The 18510-nt window shown below is 32.3% G+C and overlaps 1 protein-coding gene and 1 long non-coding RNA gene across 2 annotated transcripts; one reads left to right on the top strand and one right to left on the bottom strand.

The window, feature by feature from the left end:
* Nucleotides 1-264: 264 nt before the first annotated feature.
* On the top strand, nt 265-16935 carry LOC124364820 (venom dipeptidyl peptidase 4-like). Its single transcript, XM_046820597.1, has 11 exons — nt 265-476; nt 1342-1511; nt 1987-2111; nt 2831-2957; nt 3609-3838; nt 4139-4358; nt 8811-9013; nt 10120-10314; nt 10446-10606; nt 14051-14256; nt 15803-16935. Exons 1-11 carry the CDS (start codon nt 326-328, stop codon nt 15902-15904), a joined length of 1890 nt encoding a protein of 629 aa, XP_046676553.1. The 5' UTR covers nt 265-325; the 3' UTR covers nt 15905-16935.
* On the bottom strand, nt 12532-13441 carry LOC124364821. The gene is made up of 2 exons (XR_006922658.1): nt 13350-13441; nt 12532-12839 (listed from the first exon to the last, which is right to left on the bottom strand). It is a non-coding gene; the product is annotated as an uncharacterized LOC124364821 (long non-coding RNA).
* Nucleotides 16936-18510: the final 1575 nt, after the last annotated feature.

Genomic DNA, 18510 nt, shown 5'->3' with positions numbered 1-18510 from the left:
AACCTTGTGATGTTAACTTTACCAGGTGGCTCGCTGGCACATCAAGGAGCCAAAGAGAACAGTTTTCCACATATTTTCCTTCTTGTTATTAACTTTTTCCTCTTTGGAACAGGATAAAAATACATTTTTTTAGTAATATAAAAATGTATTTTTTATATTACTAAAAAAATGTCTTCACAATTGCGTTGTGGTTTTTAGAAAACATATTTAAAAAGTACTGTTTATTTACCAAAGAGTTGTTGTACAAATTTTTTTAAACAGTTGTTGTTGCTTTTAACACAGGAAAAGCACATATGTAACAACAAGAAACTTGCAGTTGGCGATCATGGCTCCAGGCACCAACTCGATCGCCTATGTGGATAGAAACAATATCTACTACAGAGCAAACCCGGAAGATGAGACAAATGACATCATCCTCACAAGAGATGGTGTCAATGGCAAGATCTACAATGGAGTACCCGACTGGGTATATGAAGGTGAGATAAGATTGGTTTATATAATTGAAAAACATAATATAAAAATTATAATATAATTGAAAACAAACACGCAATGTGCAGTTAAAAACAAAAACAAATCAAAGATGTTTGCAAAAAATGCTAATATAATTCTTTTGGAATAAATTGCTTATTATAATCTAATCTGGCTAAAACAATTGAAATACAGCTTCCAAAATAAGAAATGTTTATTGTTTTTTTTTTTTTAACATGTATTTCAATACATTTGATATTTTATACCAACAATATTTTATGAAACACAAAAAATTAAATATGCTCCACTTTTATCATAATTAAACATTAGTTTTAGTGAAATAATCTACAGACGCCTGTCACAAAAAATACTTAAAGTGGAAATCGGAGCTCATTATAGTTGGAGTCTCTATCATCTATCAGACATTTTCTTTGCTTTTCCACATGGATTGATCTATATAATTTTTCCAGTATATCCAAACAAAATTTTTAGCTTTTTATTGAAAATATTTATAAAATGGGAAATTTTTAGTAATAGTAAGTTGTATGTACAAAAATTAAATGATTGATAGTCTTAAATAGATGGTTGGCACCACAGTAATAAATAATAAGTAATGTAAAAGTAATACATTTTTTCATCTGAAAAAGACAATTTGCTAGTTTGGATAATACAGAAAAGTATTGGGAAGCCAAACTTAGTGGTACAATCATATGGTAACATACACAATACCAGCTTTTGATTTAACTTTACACTTTTGGGCATATATATGGTGTAAAATTGTTGTCAAAATATTTATAAGTGTTTCAATCTAGAGAGAAAAAATGTTACTTATTTTATGTGATAATTAACCCTACATCAAATAACAATTTTCAGAGGAAATAATCTCATCCAACTCTGCAATGTGGTTCTCTCGGAATGGCAGTTATCTTGCGTACTTCAAGTTCAATGACTCTAACGTGTTGATACAAGCCATTCCAGTGTATGGCCCACCAAACCTAAAGCAGTGGCAGTACACACGCTACGACCAGATACATTACCCTAAGGTAACAATTCAGTTCATTCTCATTAATTTGTTTAGAATATTAAACAGTAAAAAATTAAATGTAGAATTAAGAGTTCCAGTCAATCAGATTACAATACTTAAACCAATGAAAAGCAAAACTAGAACTAGTCAACAGAATTCACTAGTACTGCAAAAGGTAAATTGTAGTACTAGGCTTGGAGGCTTGGCCATCAGATCATTCTGTGAACAATTCCTTTACTGAAACTTGTTTTCTCTTTTCTGTGTTAAAAACAAGAAAGGCAAGGACTTATAATAAAGCTAACTTATCCCTCTAAAACTGAAAGTGGATCTTTACAGTCAATTTTCCCATAAACATTCTATTCTGATACTATTTTATTGATAGAATACTTATTACAAATGGTATTTTGACTCCAGCCCTATAATGCACTTTCAACTACTTGCTTCTGTAACACTTTCTGTTGGAAAAGATTTCTGACCTAAACATTTTGTTTCAGGTAGGAACACCCAACCCAACGATCTCCGTACATGTTTTCAATCTGCGCAACTTCACTGGTGTCAACAACACACTCCCTACACAGTACAACTACCCAGCTCCAGAAGATATTACCAGTGATAACAAGTTAGTGTGCTAGTTCCTTAACAATAACTTTTTTCTTAATGCATAAACAATTTTTGTCATCATTTGAAACGTTTTATAGTTCTAACAAAAATAGTGTTGTGGGTACAAAAGAGTTTTTCCATAACTTAATAGAATTTAATAATCTTGTTTACATTACTAAAAATAACTATGAAGTCAGTGGCTTTTTAAGGCTAATGAATATTTAAAATAACAATTATTTACATTGCCCATTGCCATATACAACAGCTCTGTAAAATATGATGCAAGCACATGTAACAACATATGAAACAGAACACTGGATTTGCTGACAGGATGAAGCACAGAAAATGCCTGGTGGCGGTCTAGGAAGGGTTCCCATCCCCATAACCAGTTTGATATGGTCAGTTGCTTGACAATCGGTCAGCAAAGGAAAGGCAGTATCTAACCCGTGATCCAACAGTAAGGGATTAACAATCACATAAAAAATTATTTTTTCACACAATCAACGTAGATGAAACTATATCATTTTTATCAGCTGCATCATACAAAAAATATGAAGTCTTTACAGGAAATGTTCAGTTTCTTAGTAATTTATGTATAGCTCAATATAACCTTACTTAATACTTTTAATAATAATAAGTACGCAGCAAATGTTCAATTATTAATAAGCTTATTAATTTTTTAAATTATTTAATTTTCAATATTTTAAGTTCTGTCTTGAAATAGTTTCAAATTTTCAGAGAGCCTATTGCCAGCTTGCTAGCTTGGACTAATGATGACCAATTTATCATTGTATGGATGAACCGATACCAGAACCAACTCGTTCTACAACTCTGTGAAGTCAGCGATGTAAATCCTTGCAGGACAGTGAGTATACTTTAGCAGAGTAATATAATATTCATTAAATTTCAAACTATTATATAAGGTTATTGCTGCAAAATTTAATTATTTTCAGAAACAGTACCAATAATTTGTGAGAAATAATTTGTAGTGAAACACAAACTGAATATCCATAGATGTAAGCCCCCTTCATTCAAATCGCCCAGAATGGATGAAAACCCTCTAGGTAGTATATTTTAACATTATACCTCATAAGATATTATAAAATTGTTTCAAAATCATTATAGGCAATGTGTAGGCTGAGGATGGGTTATCACAGTCAATTTTTCACTTTTTACTCAAATATTTTATAAATTATTTGCTTGATTGGAGCTAACACCTATCTAAGATTAATATATTCACTAGCAAATGTCTCAGCAGCATTCTATGATGTCTGTTAGCATCAGATACTTTGGTGTTTGGTAAACAAAGTGTTAAACAAAATACACTTTTCTGGAGTCTATATACAAATTCTTTATAGGATCAATATCTTATAAGAAGTAATGGTGGCAATAAAAATATTCATGATATGTCCAGCATGATATAACAATTGAAAACACGTTCACAACCGCTTATTCCCGAACCTTTTTAACATGATGAAGAAGTTTATGATTTCTGAACGCAAACGATTTCTGTCAGCTATTCAGCTACAAAGAACCTAACGGATGGCTGCAACTGGAGAATCCTCGGTTTGACGCGGCAGGGGATCGCATGATCTTCATCTGGTGGCACCCTCAGAGTGATGGAGATTCATACTCTCACGTGACCATGATGAATCTAACACAACCTGAACCTCGGCTGATCCCTCTCTCTTCTGGTACCTTCACAGTCACAGAGATATCTGGCTGGGATCTGGACAGTGATGAAGTGTAAGTACTCTACGACAATATATAAAGCTTACATTTTTGATCGGTTTTAATGTTCTTTGAGGAAATTACTTATGCACTTGTCAAGTTTTAAAACTACGACAATGAGTTTTACAAATGACTGTACAGGTTTGATAAATACAAAATCACAAAAATGGTTGAATAATGAAATTTTTAATGATTTTTGTCACCTTTGCTTGTAAACAGTTTTTTATAGTTTTTGTATTTAATTAATTTCTGAGTTGCTTGTTATGTCGGGGATATTGTTTACAATTTAGTTGATTGTGAATCATTTGTTGTCAGGTATTTCCTCGCCACAGTCCCAGGACACCCCGAGCAGCTGAGGACATTCAAGGTGATGGCCCACTCACCCTATACGATGACCTGCATCTCCTGCAACCACCAGAATGTGGTTGATGGCAGCAACTGCTCCTACGCTGGGGCAATGTTCAGCAATGATGCCCACTACTACGCCCTCAGCTGCGCAGGCCCCAACGTCCCTGAAGTCACCCTCTTTAACAGGGTTAGCTGCTTCACTCATTTACTTTAAGATCAAGAGACACATGTCTGTAACAAGTGTAAGAACCAGTTAATCTAATTAACCCTCTAAGTGGTGATAGTATTCACCTGCAGAGCTACACGTTTTAGGAGTTTTTTAAGCGTACGTTGAAAGTAAGTATCAGTACATAATAATCAAGAAAGTTTAACGTATTATTTATCTATTTTCCACAAAAGCTCAGAATAATACAATTATTATAAAATTACTTACCATATTGAAAAGTTATTAACTGTTTTTTATTTTTAGAGAGAGAGAAAATTTTGGTTTTTTTTACTTTATTCAGATTTAGCATAACATAGTATTTTACTAAATTCACTTAAACAAAAATACAAAATAAAGACAAATTTATAACAAATTGAAATGTACTATACAAATTAGAAAATTTAATTTTAAGAAAAAAAAGCACAGGAACAAAAATCGTGTTGATTCACTGAAATACTCTAAATATCTGGCAAAGTCAAATATAAAGATAATCTCAACAAGTTAATTTTATAGAACCCAAAAAGAGTCCTTGTTACTATTTTAGATGTATTGACTTTTATTATGATGTAAAAAAGCTAACAGTCAGAAATAAAACACTATAGGAAAGTAAAAACTATTTTAGTTAGTAACAATAAAATAACTCGTGTATAGAGTGATTCCTGTAAGCTAATGATATGCATAACTAAAATCACCTATAGTCTAGCGACAGTATTTATAAAGAAACAGCCATATTTTAACACGTTTACGATTAATTATATGTCATCAGACACATGAGGTCTCTTATAACTGCTAATGTGTATTCAATTAGGTATGTTCGATTTAAGTGCAATTTGATCCCACGCTTAAATAAATACCTCAGACTATTGTGTTCCTGTTGAGCGCACAATTGTTTAATTTTTTAGGTAAACTGATCTTTTAAAGTACACTTTGGGGTGCACGAAAAACATTGGAAAAACTCGATAATGTTTTTTTTTGCCATTATTATTTTTTACAGCATACAAAAAAGTCCAAAAACTAGCCATTGTTCTGAGCGTGTAAAAATTTTGATTCACTATAACAATTATACTTTAACTACAATCTGAAATAAATTATGTATTACATATAATATTATTAAAAACTTAAATGTATTTTAAAGTCAATATAAAGCAAAAATATTCTTTCATGCTGAAATTGATACTAGGAGTACTGGCCCTGAATTACTTGCCTCTTTATAGATTGCTTAATATTTAGTAATTTAAAAAAATCATTATTCAAAGAGTTTGATACTCTAAAATATGCTCCCATATTTTCTTTCTTTTCTTCTGATTTAAAATGTTTTGAATGATTTTGAAAATTAAAATATTCAAAAGTAATGTTTAGCACATGTTTCAAAGAAAAAGAATACTTTACGTGTTTTTAACAAACATTCTGAACTGAACATATTTACATTCATTTAACAATATCTCATTAGAACATAATAATGGACATTAATGATTGTGTATAAATGTGCTAGACATTGTAGTTTTTAAAATGTATGATAGCTTTTTTTGCTTAATGGTATTTTGAAAACCAAGGCAACAGTTTCTGCTTTGTCAATAACCTGTATCAATACATCCCACACATTATAACACTGAATTGTGTAACTTACATACAATAGATGTCACAGAGTAAGCAGAACCTTATGTAAAAATACGTATTACGTAATGATTCAGTCGAAAACATCACAACTAAAGTTCATTATTAGTCCAGTATTCATTATTAGTCCAGTACTCAGTCCAGTAGTCATTTACTAAGTTTAACTTTCACAACTTGAGCTAAGACAAGACTATTAAACCATCTAGAACAGGACCTACATTTTAAATGTTTCAAACTTTAAACCAGCATAATTTTTCAAAGAGTAAACCCTTAGAGGTCGGATTTGCGCCATTGTACTCTACTAATAAAGACCTTTTGATGTACTACTCGACCTATGCTCTTTTTTAAGATTTCTTTCTGACCTTTTGCAGGCCATTCCCTGGCATAACAAAAAAATTGTAGTTACTTCAAAAAGTACATTTATAGGTGCAGTAATGATGTACCAAATTGTATTGCTTTACCTGTAATAGTTTGGGAATTATAAATCCCATGTGGAACTTTTTTTACATCCTGTATATATATAACAGAATTTGCTATTATGTAAAATGAGACAGCATTCCAAGTGTTAAAAAGTAACATACAATTTATTATTTTAATCATGTTACATTATATTTGTTTATAACAATATAATGTAAATTGCAGTTTTTAACATATTTAATATGTAGCAAGTTAAATGGTTAATCTCACAGAGAGACAGGAAAGCAGATATGTAGTATCTACAGTAGCCAGTGTGTTAATAAAAGGTAAAACAGAGAAGACATTTCTAGTCCTCAAGTTGTAGCTGAGAGCTTTAATGATTATTTTTTAAATATAGTTTTAAATACCAATGTAAAGAGAGCCACCGTTAATGGAGTTCATATGTCAATGAAGCTCACTTGTTGTGAGGCTGGGGTTTCATTGTCTAGCTTCAACCCTTGCAATATTGGTGAAATTACTAAAATAATCTTATCAATGAAAAATAAAACCTCATTAGGATGGGATGAAATACCTATCAAGTTGATAAAAGCCACTGTTCATATAATATCAAGGCCTCTCACATTAATTATCAACCAATGTCTGAGAGAAGGAGTTTTCCCAGAAAAATTGAAATATTCACACAAATATCACCAGTTTTTAAGAAAGGCTCAAAAAAGGATTTAAGCAATTATCGCCCCATATCAGTTTTAAGTAATCTGTCAAAAATATTTGAAAAAGTAATTAACTTAAGACTTGTAAATTATTTTGAAAATAATCACTTACTTTACAGTAAACAGTTTGGTTTTCGCAAAAATGTTGGGACAAGGTCAGCTCTCACAGAATTTACAAATGAGGTGATGGTGGCACTTGACAGGTCGCAGGCTACAGCGGGTGTTTTCTGTGACCTGTCTAAGGCCTTCGACTGCGTGGACCATGGAGTATTGTTACTCAAATTAAACGATTACGGTATAAAAGAAAATTGCTTTAGTCTGTTGAAATCCTATCTCACAAATCGAAAACAAAGAACTGTTATATTGGATAACAATTCAAAATTTTTTTCTAATTGGAAGGATATATCTACAGGTGTCCCTCAAGGTTCTATTTTGGGTCCCCTTTTATTTTTAATTCATGTTAATGACCTACCAAAAGCCATAGATAGAGACCTAATTTTGTTTTTGCCGACGATACAACAGCATTAGTTAAAAACAGATTAAATACTGAGCTCCCTGACTCAATTTCAGATGTATCTAATGCTATGGATTCTTGGTTTAGTGCTAATGGTTTAAAACTAAACATTGATAAAACCCAAATTATAAAATTCTCATTAAGGAAAACGGCTGAAACTTTAAATGTTCCAAATTTAGTACCTTCTCATAAATTTCTGGGAGTATTTTTTGACGAAAACCTTAGTTGGAAAGTACATGTAGAAAATGTTGTAAAAAAGATTAGGTCAATATCTTTTGTATTTTTGCATATGAGAGACTGTGTCCCCCTTGATACCATAAAAATTATTTATCATGCATACGTAGAGTCAATCCTGAGATACGGTATAGTTCTGTGGGGCCAATCCTCAAATATCAAGTATGTTTTAAATATCCAAAAAAGAATAATTCGCATAGTTACAAACTCCAACCCACGTAGTTCATGTAGAACTCATTTTGTGAATTTAAAAATTTTAACAGTAATAGGATTGTACATCCATGAAATTTTAACTTATATTCACTTTGAAAAAAATGCTTTGCCAGACCATCTCAGGTTTCAGCATAATTATAATACAAGAAATGGCCTCGTTTTAAGATATCCATCCCATCGCTTAGCTCTTTTTCAAAAAAGTCCTATATATGCGGGGTTGAAGCTGTACAATGGTTTACCTGCGGCATATAAGGAAATGAACCAAAAAGAGTTCAAAGAAAAATTGAAAAATGAACTATTGAACACAGCATTTTATTCATTACAAGAATATTTTGAAAGTGATTTGTATCTTGGTTTTTAGGATAAGTATTTTATTTTCTCTGTAATTGTAAATTGATACTAATTGACCTTATTAATTTTTTATAAGGTTTGACGATGCACCTGTTTTTCTATGTGTATGTACATATTGTAAACGTCTTGTGCAAATAAAGTATGTCTAATGTCTAATGTCTAATGTCAGAATATAACTAGTGTAGTAATATAAAAACTTAAAGATAAATAGTTTTATAGTAATTCAGACTTTCTAATGAGAATGGTGAAATTTTTTTTTCGCATACACTTTGTGTAGTTGTAAATCTTTCTTATCTCAAAGACTTTCCAATATTTAAAATTAATAATTGCTTAAGATTTACAAACAAATTGCATTATGAAAGCCATAGTGTTTGTTTAAAGGAGGGGGAGGAACTGATAGTATGGGAAGACAATCGCAAGACTCGCAGTTTTGTGGAGAACCTGTCGATGCCAGTGAAGCGAGTCATGGATGTACCCACGGGTAACGGATACACAGCACGGGTACAGCTGATTCTGCCTCCTGAGCTAGCAGACTTTGATGAGAAAAAGGTCTATGAAAAGAAGTACCCTCTACTTGTCAATGTGTAAGTACTACATTTGAATGTTGAGTTTAGCTCCATTTCACCTTCTGCTTAGTCCAAAATCTAACTCAGATTGAATCAACCCTTCCCATTAACCCAGCAGGGATCACTTCTGGTTGGTTTATACCTTCCAGTTGAACCTACCACTGGACACAACAAAAACCGATGTGTCACTTAATTCTGGGCAACCTTATGGATGTCCAGGAGCAGCACATCACTAACCGTAAATGTCGAGATTCTGGGGTGCAAGGGTAATTTGATAGGTCTAGTCTACTGCGGAAGATGACTGTTGTTTCGTTCCCTAAATATTAGAGGTTCTTGCTAGCCTCAACAAGCGTGTGCCAGCTCCTGCCTGTTTTGACCGGAGAGGCTGGTTCAAAGCTGGTCTCCCCTTCTTTGAGGGGACATTACTTGAGATTAGTGCCCTAAATTCTTCCTCGTGGATCTCGATAGGAGGCGGCCCCTACACACAACCTTACCCATCCTGAATATCCTGTCATTCCAGAAGTAGCGCAAAGGTCCTTTTAGGACTAAGTTCCCATTATAGCTAGGTTATGTATACTACATCTAACTATATTAGTTACACAGGAGATAAATCATTCATATAAACCAGATGTGGTGAGTTCCAGGAGATTAGTTCAGTTAGTTCTGAGGTCTGCTGCTAGGACGTATGTTCGGTCTTCTTCCATGATTTCTGCAAGCTCTTGAGGAAAACAACCATCCTGCATACCAACAATCGATTTCAATTACCCCAGAACGTACTGTGTCTTCTGTGCACTGTAAACATTGTACTTGCGCCTGGCGTGTCAATCACAATAGCGGACTTTCTCTGCGAAGCTGTTCTATGCATGCCTAGGTCAACGTTTCCTCCCATGCTAAATGGGAAAAAAGATTAGTTATTACAACTTCAAGTCTTGGCTGTTCAAAATCCTGGCATTTTTTCAGAAACCCTGTACAATCATAACTGCACAAGTATAATACTATTATACTGTACTATTATTATACAATTTTCAATATACTCTAGTTTTCATGTATCTACAAATAATGTAAGAAAAAATTATTAACAATTATGGAACTGATGTTTTGAAAACAGTTGCTTTCTTGTTCAGATATGGGGGCCCTGATTCTTCTATGGTGAAGGACATGTTTGCTACAGACTTTAACACTTACATGGTAGCCAATAAGTCAATTGTAGGGGTCTTCATCGATGGCAGAGGCTGCAACCTCATGGGTCTCAAGGCTCGGTACGCTATCTACAAGAAACTTGGCCAGGTGGAGGTGGCAGATCAACTCACAGTTATCAAGTAAGTCGTCAATAAATGTTATTGTTTGGATTATCTCAGTAAATGACATCATTGTGTTTGATACAAATCAATAAAACGCCTTAAATGGATGGTGATATTACCTAAGAATTCAAATGTTTTATTGTTCATAGATATCTGCAGGACACATACTCGTTCATTGATCGCAACCGAACAGCCTCCTGGGGCTGGAGCTATGGTGGCTATGCAACCGGAATGATGTTGGCAGATGATGCTGAGAACAGAATCAAGTGTGGCGTTTCCATAGCACCTGTTACAGACTGGGTCTACTACGGTATGTTATAGTATAGTGATTTAAAAAGTTTTGATTTCGGAGACTCGTTTGTATAACTTTTCAAGGAGCTGAAATTATTTTATTGACAAATTGTAAAGTACTGATTGCTCAATGTTTCCCAAGAAATCTTAGCTGGTGACTGATGAAAAGTGGTATGCGGGTAAAAGCGTGAAAAATCCTGTACGCAGCACCAACACGACAGTTCTGAGTGCAGGATTTCCTGCTGCCACACTCAATGTGTTAATATGTTGGAGCAATGTGGAATAATACAACTGACAGTGTGCTATCTCAGGCCATAATAATAATTAGCAGGAAGATATATATAAAATTCCACCCTATAATTTATACACATTGCATTTTGAACTTTTAACCCTTCGCATGCCACTAATAAATCCATTAACTTTCCTATAACGCCAAGACAAGAAAAAAAATTTTGTTCCTTTAAGTTCAAAGCTAATTTTTATTATGACTATATTATAAAAGGTAAAAGCAAAAAAGTATAAAACAGGGCATTTTACTTAAAATTAGTGTATTTATTGATAAAAAGAAAAAAAAAATTGTTTAGAAAACTGTTTATTTCAAATTAATTTCAATTTCATTGTAAAATGTAATTAAACTGAAAAGTTTAATTACATTTTGATGCAAAACAAGATTAATATTTCAAACTAATCACAACTCTACCACACGATGAAGAATAATAACGAAATACGTAGTAGACGCATACTCGTGACAACCAAGTAAGTAGTAACACACACCACAGATATGTTTGGTTATGACTCTTTAGAAGACGCTGAACTGATGAGCAGGTGGTTGGTTAGACAGGGCGCTCCCTTACTCCTGCCGCTGAGTAAAGGTCATTTATAAATACTTCCTTGGCAACCGCGATAAGCACGGAGCATACACCGGGCATTTTGAAGGCCTTTTGTGAACTAAAAATACTCTCCAAGAGATAATCTATAATATCGGATATAACTATATTTGGCGTTTTGGTCAAAGCCTGCCATTCTAATACATCCGTCTACGGCGTGGGAAGGGTTAATAGTTGTGGAGCAGCACTTATTGAAAAGTAAGGGAAGATAAGTGATCCAACTCCCATTACTATGAGGAGTGTCGAGGTGGTAACCCATAGAGCAATAACAAGTTTTCCTGAGGAGAAAGTATTTAAAAGTAAATTCATAAAAGGAAAATTAGAATTAAAAGTTGTCATCATAATGGGGAATAGAAAGTGCAGCAATACCAATCCTTGCACTAAGAAGACAGTAGTTTTTGTGTGTGTGTGTACAACCATAGAGCACAGAATAGAAATAGAGAGGCTACACGTATTCAACCAACATTGTGGGCAGTGAAGCCATGTTTCCCTACTCCTTTTGTGGGCAACTCGCCGTAACTAAGGCACACAGCGTCAGAAAACCTTTTTTAAATACACGATGATTAGATGCACTTAAAGTGGACTTATAACAACCAAACTTGGAACAGAGAATATTTATTATAGCTACTCACAGATAGTAAGCTTAAAAATTCATTATATATTCTATTTTGTTTTTATTAATTGATAATACTTAGATAAATTACAAAATTTATAGTGAAAACATGAAAAAGTTAGTAAGCGAGGAAATTTTTTATTTTTTGGTCAGGAAAGTTTCGTCTGTGGCAAAGTTTGAGATCATAAGTTGAACCTTAACATATATTTTTTGGGAAATTTTACGATCATTGGTAATGGAAATAAATTAGGTTGAAGAGGAAGTAAAATCCGTCCTGCAGCGGGACTCGGGCACTGGGCGCTGCCACTGCCGTGTCGCGTCGCTGAATGAATGAATCGATTAGAAAACTTAACGTTTTTACTATATACTTGGTTTTATACTTACTTTTTTTCTCTCCTCTAAAGATAATCATAAATAATTTAGGGTATAATAAAATAAGCAAGCTTTTGTTTACAGATTTATTTCGACAAGCAAATAGCATCTAGGCCTAGGCTACTGACCTAAAAAGGTAACAACTTTAGTCAGGTGGTGTCTAACACGACTGGTGTGAAGTTTATCATTATATTGTTTACTGTAATGAAACAGTCTTACATTGAAATATTTCCTACTAATGGATTTTAACAGTAGGATCAGATGGTTTTGCTCGAACTCTTGTTCATTATAATGATCCGTATTGAACAGTGTGAGGCCAATATTTTTCTCTCTTCACTGCATTAACCCACTGTCGTCGTAGTTCTTCATCAGCAGGGAAACTGTAAAAATTTAATTGTTAACATTATGAAATAAATAAGTTTTACAAATAAATTTGAATAGGTTAGGTAAATCGATTATCACTAATAGCCTATTTAAAGTAGCTATAGTTCTCACGTCTTGTTTGATAATATTGTATAGTGTATTCCACTTAGTATATAGCTGTTAAATATAATTATAATTTGTACATTAAAGGTTTATTGATATTGAACTAATGCCAATGGATAGCGCTACTTCTCCGTTAATTCAGCCATTTACTGTAATGAAGTGCAGTTTCATAAGATTCTGAAATGTATTGGATAATAATATATGCAAAAATACCATTAATCTGACACCTCAACCGTTAACATCCATCCAGCCGTTATCGAGTTATAGCTTTGAATGAATCCCACAACAAGCTTATTTTGATATATATATATATATATATATATATATATATATATATATATATAAGATTACATATTTAAATCGTAATAATATGTCTTATAAACCATAATAATAATTTTCCTTACCTGTGGTAAGTTACACCTTCAATTTTCCCACGGTTGTTGCAACCATAAGCCACACAACTTTGTGGCATGATTGGTAGACAACTGGACGCTGCAGTTTAGTGTAAACAACTGAGAACTGATATGCATAGCGGTGGCTCCTGCCGCGCTCCAGGCGCTTGGGTCTAAGGTGACTCACCGTTCCCCCCACTCCTCTTGTGGGCATCGCCGCTGTTCGCATGGCTTCACTGCCGCGCTTCTATTCTGTGCTCTATGTGTACAACGCAGGCATTCTATCGTTTTTGTTTTCTAAAATTTTTCTTTGAATAAAAGAGGATAATTTGAATTTTTTAAAGCTGGTATCTGTTTGTCTCAAATAGTTCTCAAGAGAATCAAATATTTATCTGTCAAATCAAAATATCCTTAAACATAATAAAATTTGAATGGATTGCTTAAAATTCTGAGGTTTACAAAAACATTGAAAGATTTTAATATAATTGGTTGACCTCTTAATTTTCAGCGATTTTATCAATATTATGAAATTGGTAAAAATAAATAAATACTGTAAAGTTTCATTGTTTTTTAAAATATCTTATTATTTGGTATTTCTATTATTTTCAAACACAAATAAAATTTTGAATTAGAAGATAAAATATATAGGCCATTACAATAATGATCAACCTATTTACAAGCAGAACAAACTCATTAACAACACTGTTTTTTAGACTCTATCTACACAGAGCGTTTCATGCAGACATTTGAAGAAAACCTGAACGGCTACATGCAAGCTTCGTTGCTCAACCGATCGAGTAAACTGAAGAACAAAGAGTTCTTCCTAATCCATGGAACCAAGGATGACAATGTCCACTACCAGAACTCCATGCAACTGGCCAAGCTGTTGGCTAGGAATGACATTCCATTTCGGCAAATGGTGAGCGGAACTGATTTTATCTTGTGAAATATTTTGTGAAATTTACACAATATTTGAAATATGTTTTTATATCTTTAAATGATTAAAACATAGGACTTACTAGTATATAATAACAAATATTCTTCCACTTAATCGCATTATTCAGTTTGAATTAATAGGGCTGAAAGCCAAAGATTGTTACTAGTTGATAAGAAAATCAGCAGACTTACCTTGAAAACTTTCTAGGGTCCACTGATTGAAAGAACACATAAAAGTACACATATTTTACACATAAATAGAAATTTTCGATTGCACTCCAATTTATTTCAACCAGTAGAGAACATTCTAGTTGTCTGTTCACTTTGGGTTGCAGAGCAATTGTGGGAAGCAGTGTAGCCAATTCACTTATTCACTTTTTTCTACACATTTATCACTATGTAACTGTTGACAATGTATGAGTACTATTTTTTTCCGGACATTTGCCATCGTTTAGTGATACAAAAATCAGTAACACTACGTTTCGAGATCTGCAATATGATCTCCTCTTCAGGTAAATAACTAACCTAACACATAATAAAATTACAAACTATGCTAAAATAAACAAATCATACCAGAGTGTTGTGACATGTCTAAGTCAGGAACCACAACCACCATGTTGTGTGTCAACTTCACTAACTCTAAAACATGCATTTAAAAAACTAAACACACACTAATTATTAAACTGAACTAAGTGACTAAGTGAAACTTTATTATGTTTTTGGTATGAAGTTTTTATAGTTAAGTGCATGTTTTAGAGTTAGTGAACTTGACATACAACATGGTGGTTGTGGTTCCTGACTTAGACATGTCACAATGCTCTGGTATGATTAGTTTATTTTAGCATAATTTGTAATTATGTGTTAGGTTAATTATTTACCTGAAGAAGAGATCAGATTGCAGATCTCAAAACTTAGTGTTACTGATTTTTTGTGTCACTGAATGATGGCAAATGTCTAAAAAATTCTTGGTGCCTTCACAATTCTTCCATCATCAAAAATAAACTTCAAATAAAGAGTACTATATTGTGATTTGTATAATGCAGCCTGCAATTTCTCAGGCAAAAAATTAATGAGTTCAAACATTTTTTGTGGAGTCGCCTGAAGATACACAAACTTTCAATGGAAAATTGTGTGCTTATTAACTGCATTGAATTAAAAATGTATCCAATTGCTCCAAGAATCTTTGTTATTATCTAACTAATTACAACATTTTCATTTCAACTCGGACTGATTTCAACTGTTCACAAAGAAATATTTAATTACTATTGGTAATCAGAGGTTAATACCCTCTCACTTCAGTCTGAAATCAACAGTAATCCACTACAAAATTTTTATTTTTAGCTTTAGGGTTTCTAAATGTTTGAAAAATGTATAATCTTGCCTCATTCAAATTATCCATTTACACTGATAAAGCTTTTCATTATAGTTTACTGACAGACCATCGAGGTTTATCATGTAATATAAAGAATAACACTTTAATTGAAATGTACATTCTGTATGGTTAAATTGTTCTTTTTTTGTATATGTAGACTTACCCCGATGAAGATCATGCTCTGAAGTTTGTCCAGCCTCATTTCTACCATGCAATTGAAGAGTTCCTGGATGAATGCTTATTCGAAACATCCTCGTGATAATGCTGGTTGTTGATTTTTGTTATTGCTCAGTGTATGTACATGTTTGATGTTGTTTTTTTGTAAATTTTATTTATGTTTTATATATCAGTAGTATATTTTGCAAAGTTTTTGAGAAATTAATCTCATCTCTCGAGATAAAATTGTTTCTGCATTACAGACCTTTAAAAGGTGTGGGGTATGTATTGTAATTTGTGATTGTTTATAACTATTCTGTTAAGTACTGTACTTGTTATGTTTTAGTATTGGAACAAACTATTATCAGTGTTATTTTCTAACAGTATTGCGATTTGCTTTTAATGATTTTATTTTCTAAACTCTAGATCAGTTCCTTATTTTAAAATCGACTAATTTTTATTTTAATGTGTATCAAATATTGTTATAGATGAAATGATTTTATTCCATTTACAAAATGGTACATCATATTCCATTTTATAGTTTTTTACAATTATATTATTATACCTTATTGAGGATTGATAATCTAATTCTAGAGTTTTGTTATTTGTTTTTCTTATTTTACTTCATATAAGAATACATATTTAAGTACTTGTATGAAAAATTTTAACATTTATTTAACCTCAAATTTATATTGATTACATCAAATAATATTCATAAGTTTACTACTTTTCATCGTTGTGTACCATTTTTTTAAATTGACTTTTACAAGCTTAACAACATGTTTAATACATACGGTTTCATGAAGAATGTTATTAAATATTATTAAGAAACACAATTCATTTTACACTGTCTAAAACAAGTGAAGAAGTTTTGCTAACTCATAACAGTATTTTTATTGTGTGCATACTTTTAATTAAATGTAAATAATGAACTTTTATAACTTTTATTCTCATACGTACTTAAGCAGTTGTTAGTAGCTAGCAAAGTTGATAACTTATATAATTGTTTAGCCAAGTAAGATTGAAATGTAAAAAGAACAATTGTAATTAATGTTAAATGGTCTCGATAAGTTAAGTTATATTTCTCAAGTCTTTGTACAAATATTCTACCAATAAAGAGATTGATCACATTGATCACTTTAAGAATGTTTACTCTTCACCCAATATCCAGATATGGTAATTAAAGAGGTTCTAGTAAAAAATGGTTTATTGTATATAGAGATTGATCGTATTGAGCACACATTGAAAAATCTTAAAAAATTATTTATGCATAGGTGTAATATTTTTACTTCAGCAAAATAATGTTTAAATAAATAATCATCACAGCTGTCACTTAACTAAACAAAACATAATGTAAGAAAAATATTTAAAACATTGGATTGTTTAATTTTTTTGATATGTAATATTCTAAGATAAAGTTTTGATGTACAGCTTGAGATTTTAAATCTTGGTGAGTGCGGATTTTTCTTTTAATCTTTAATTTTGTAATAATACAACTTGAATATAATTTGTACAGAGATGGCAAAAGCTAAATCTTTAACTATATTCTGCCTTTACAGGGAGCTTGTGATAATTCCATCACTCTATCCCCAGTTGAATGGTAGAAATGAAGCAAGATTATTCACTCAATTTTAAAATCCTTCACGAAGCTGTTTGGAGCAAAATTCAGGCTGTTTTAGTTAAAGAAAAAAATATTAAAATCCATGTTAATTTAAAGAAATTAGTATGGTTCAAAAACTATTTATTTATGAATAGATGGGAATGCCAGCACCAGCGCTTAACTTGTTTGCAGATATTCAATTTTAGGAACTAAATACTCGAATGCTGCTATGATTAAACTTTTAAATCAATTTTACTCTTTTACAAATAATTTACTGTTTCATTGCAATATTGGTGTCAAACAGTCTTTGAGACACTAGGGAAAACTACTCTTTGTCTTACCTATGATGTAACAGATCAATATTGGTTAAATTTAAATTTGAATGGTTCACACCAAGAATGGTAAGCAGAAATCGAAAACAAATACAAGAAAAGGATGTTTGTCATTCAAATTGAACATATCAGTTTGGGTTGGAGGCTAAAGAGCTGCTGGATTCCCTCCATTTCCGGTTTGTGGACCCCGTTGTGTAAACCAGCACGTTGTGAGAAAGATCTCGGCCTGATTCCTTCTTCTTGATTCCGAGACCGTAAGGGCACGTGTTAAGATTCTTTCTGTTGCTTTACATGAGGTATTCAAGTCTGATTTATGGAATCTTGTATAATGGTGATTGACTGTGTTGGAATGTATCTGGTATCTTGACAAAGTAACAATTTGAATACCAAAATTTTATTTTATTTTAAATGAGACTCCAGAATTTGGTGTGCACGTGCTAAGTGTATACATATATAGAGAATGTTCTAAGATATTGGTAATAGTGAACTCAATTTAATGAATTAATGATTTGAATACTGCTTTGAACACATTCCAAATTATGTAATTTACCAGTGAATGAAATAAGTTATGTGAAACTCAACAAATACAATGGAAATCTACTGTTATAAAGAGAGTATTGCAGCAAATGGAAAGCACAGGTGGGTCTCATACAATTAATTGTGAATATTATTTTGTGACAAACAATTTGGTGATAAACGTTATTCAAAATTGACAATTAACTTCTGATTTTTTCTTTGATATAACAATAAGGAATCATAAATATTAACACAGAATCC

Source organism: Homalodisca vitripennis, chromosome 6, assembly GCF_021130785.1.
Source record: "Homalodisca vitripennis isolate AUS2020 chromosome 6, UT_GWSS_2.1, whole genome shotgun sequence".
In the NCBI taxonomy this organism is placed as follows: domain Eukaryota; kingdom Metazoa; phylum Arthropoda; class Insecta; order Hemiptera; family Cicadellidae; genus Homalodisca; species Homalodisca vitripennis.
This window is presented reverse-complemented; position numbering and strand designations above follow the sequence as displayed.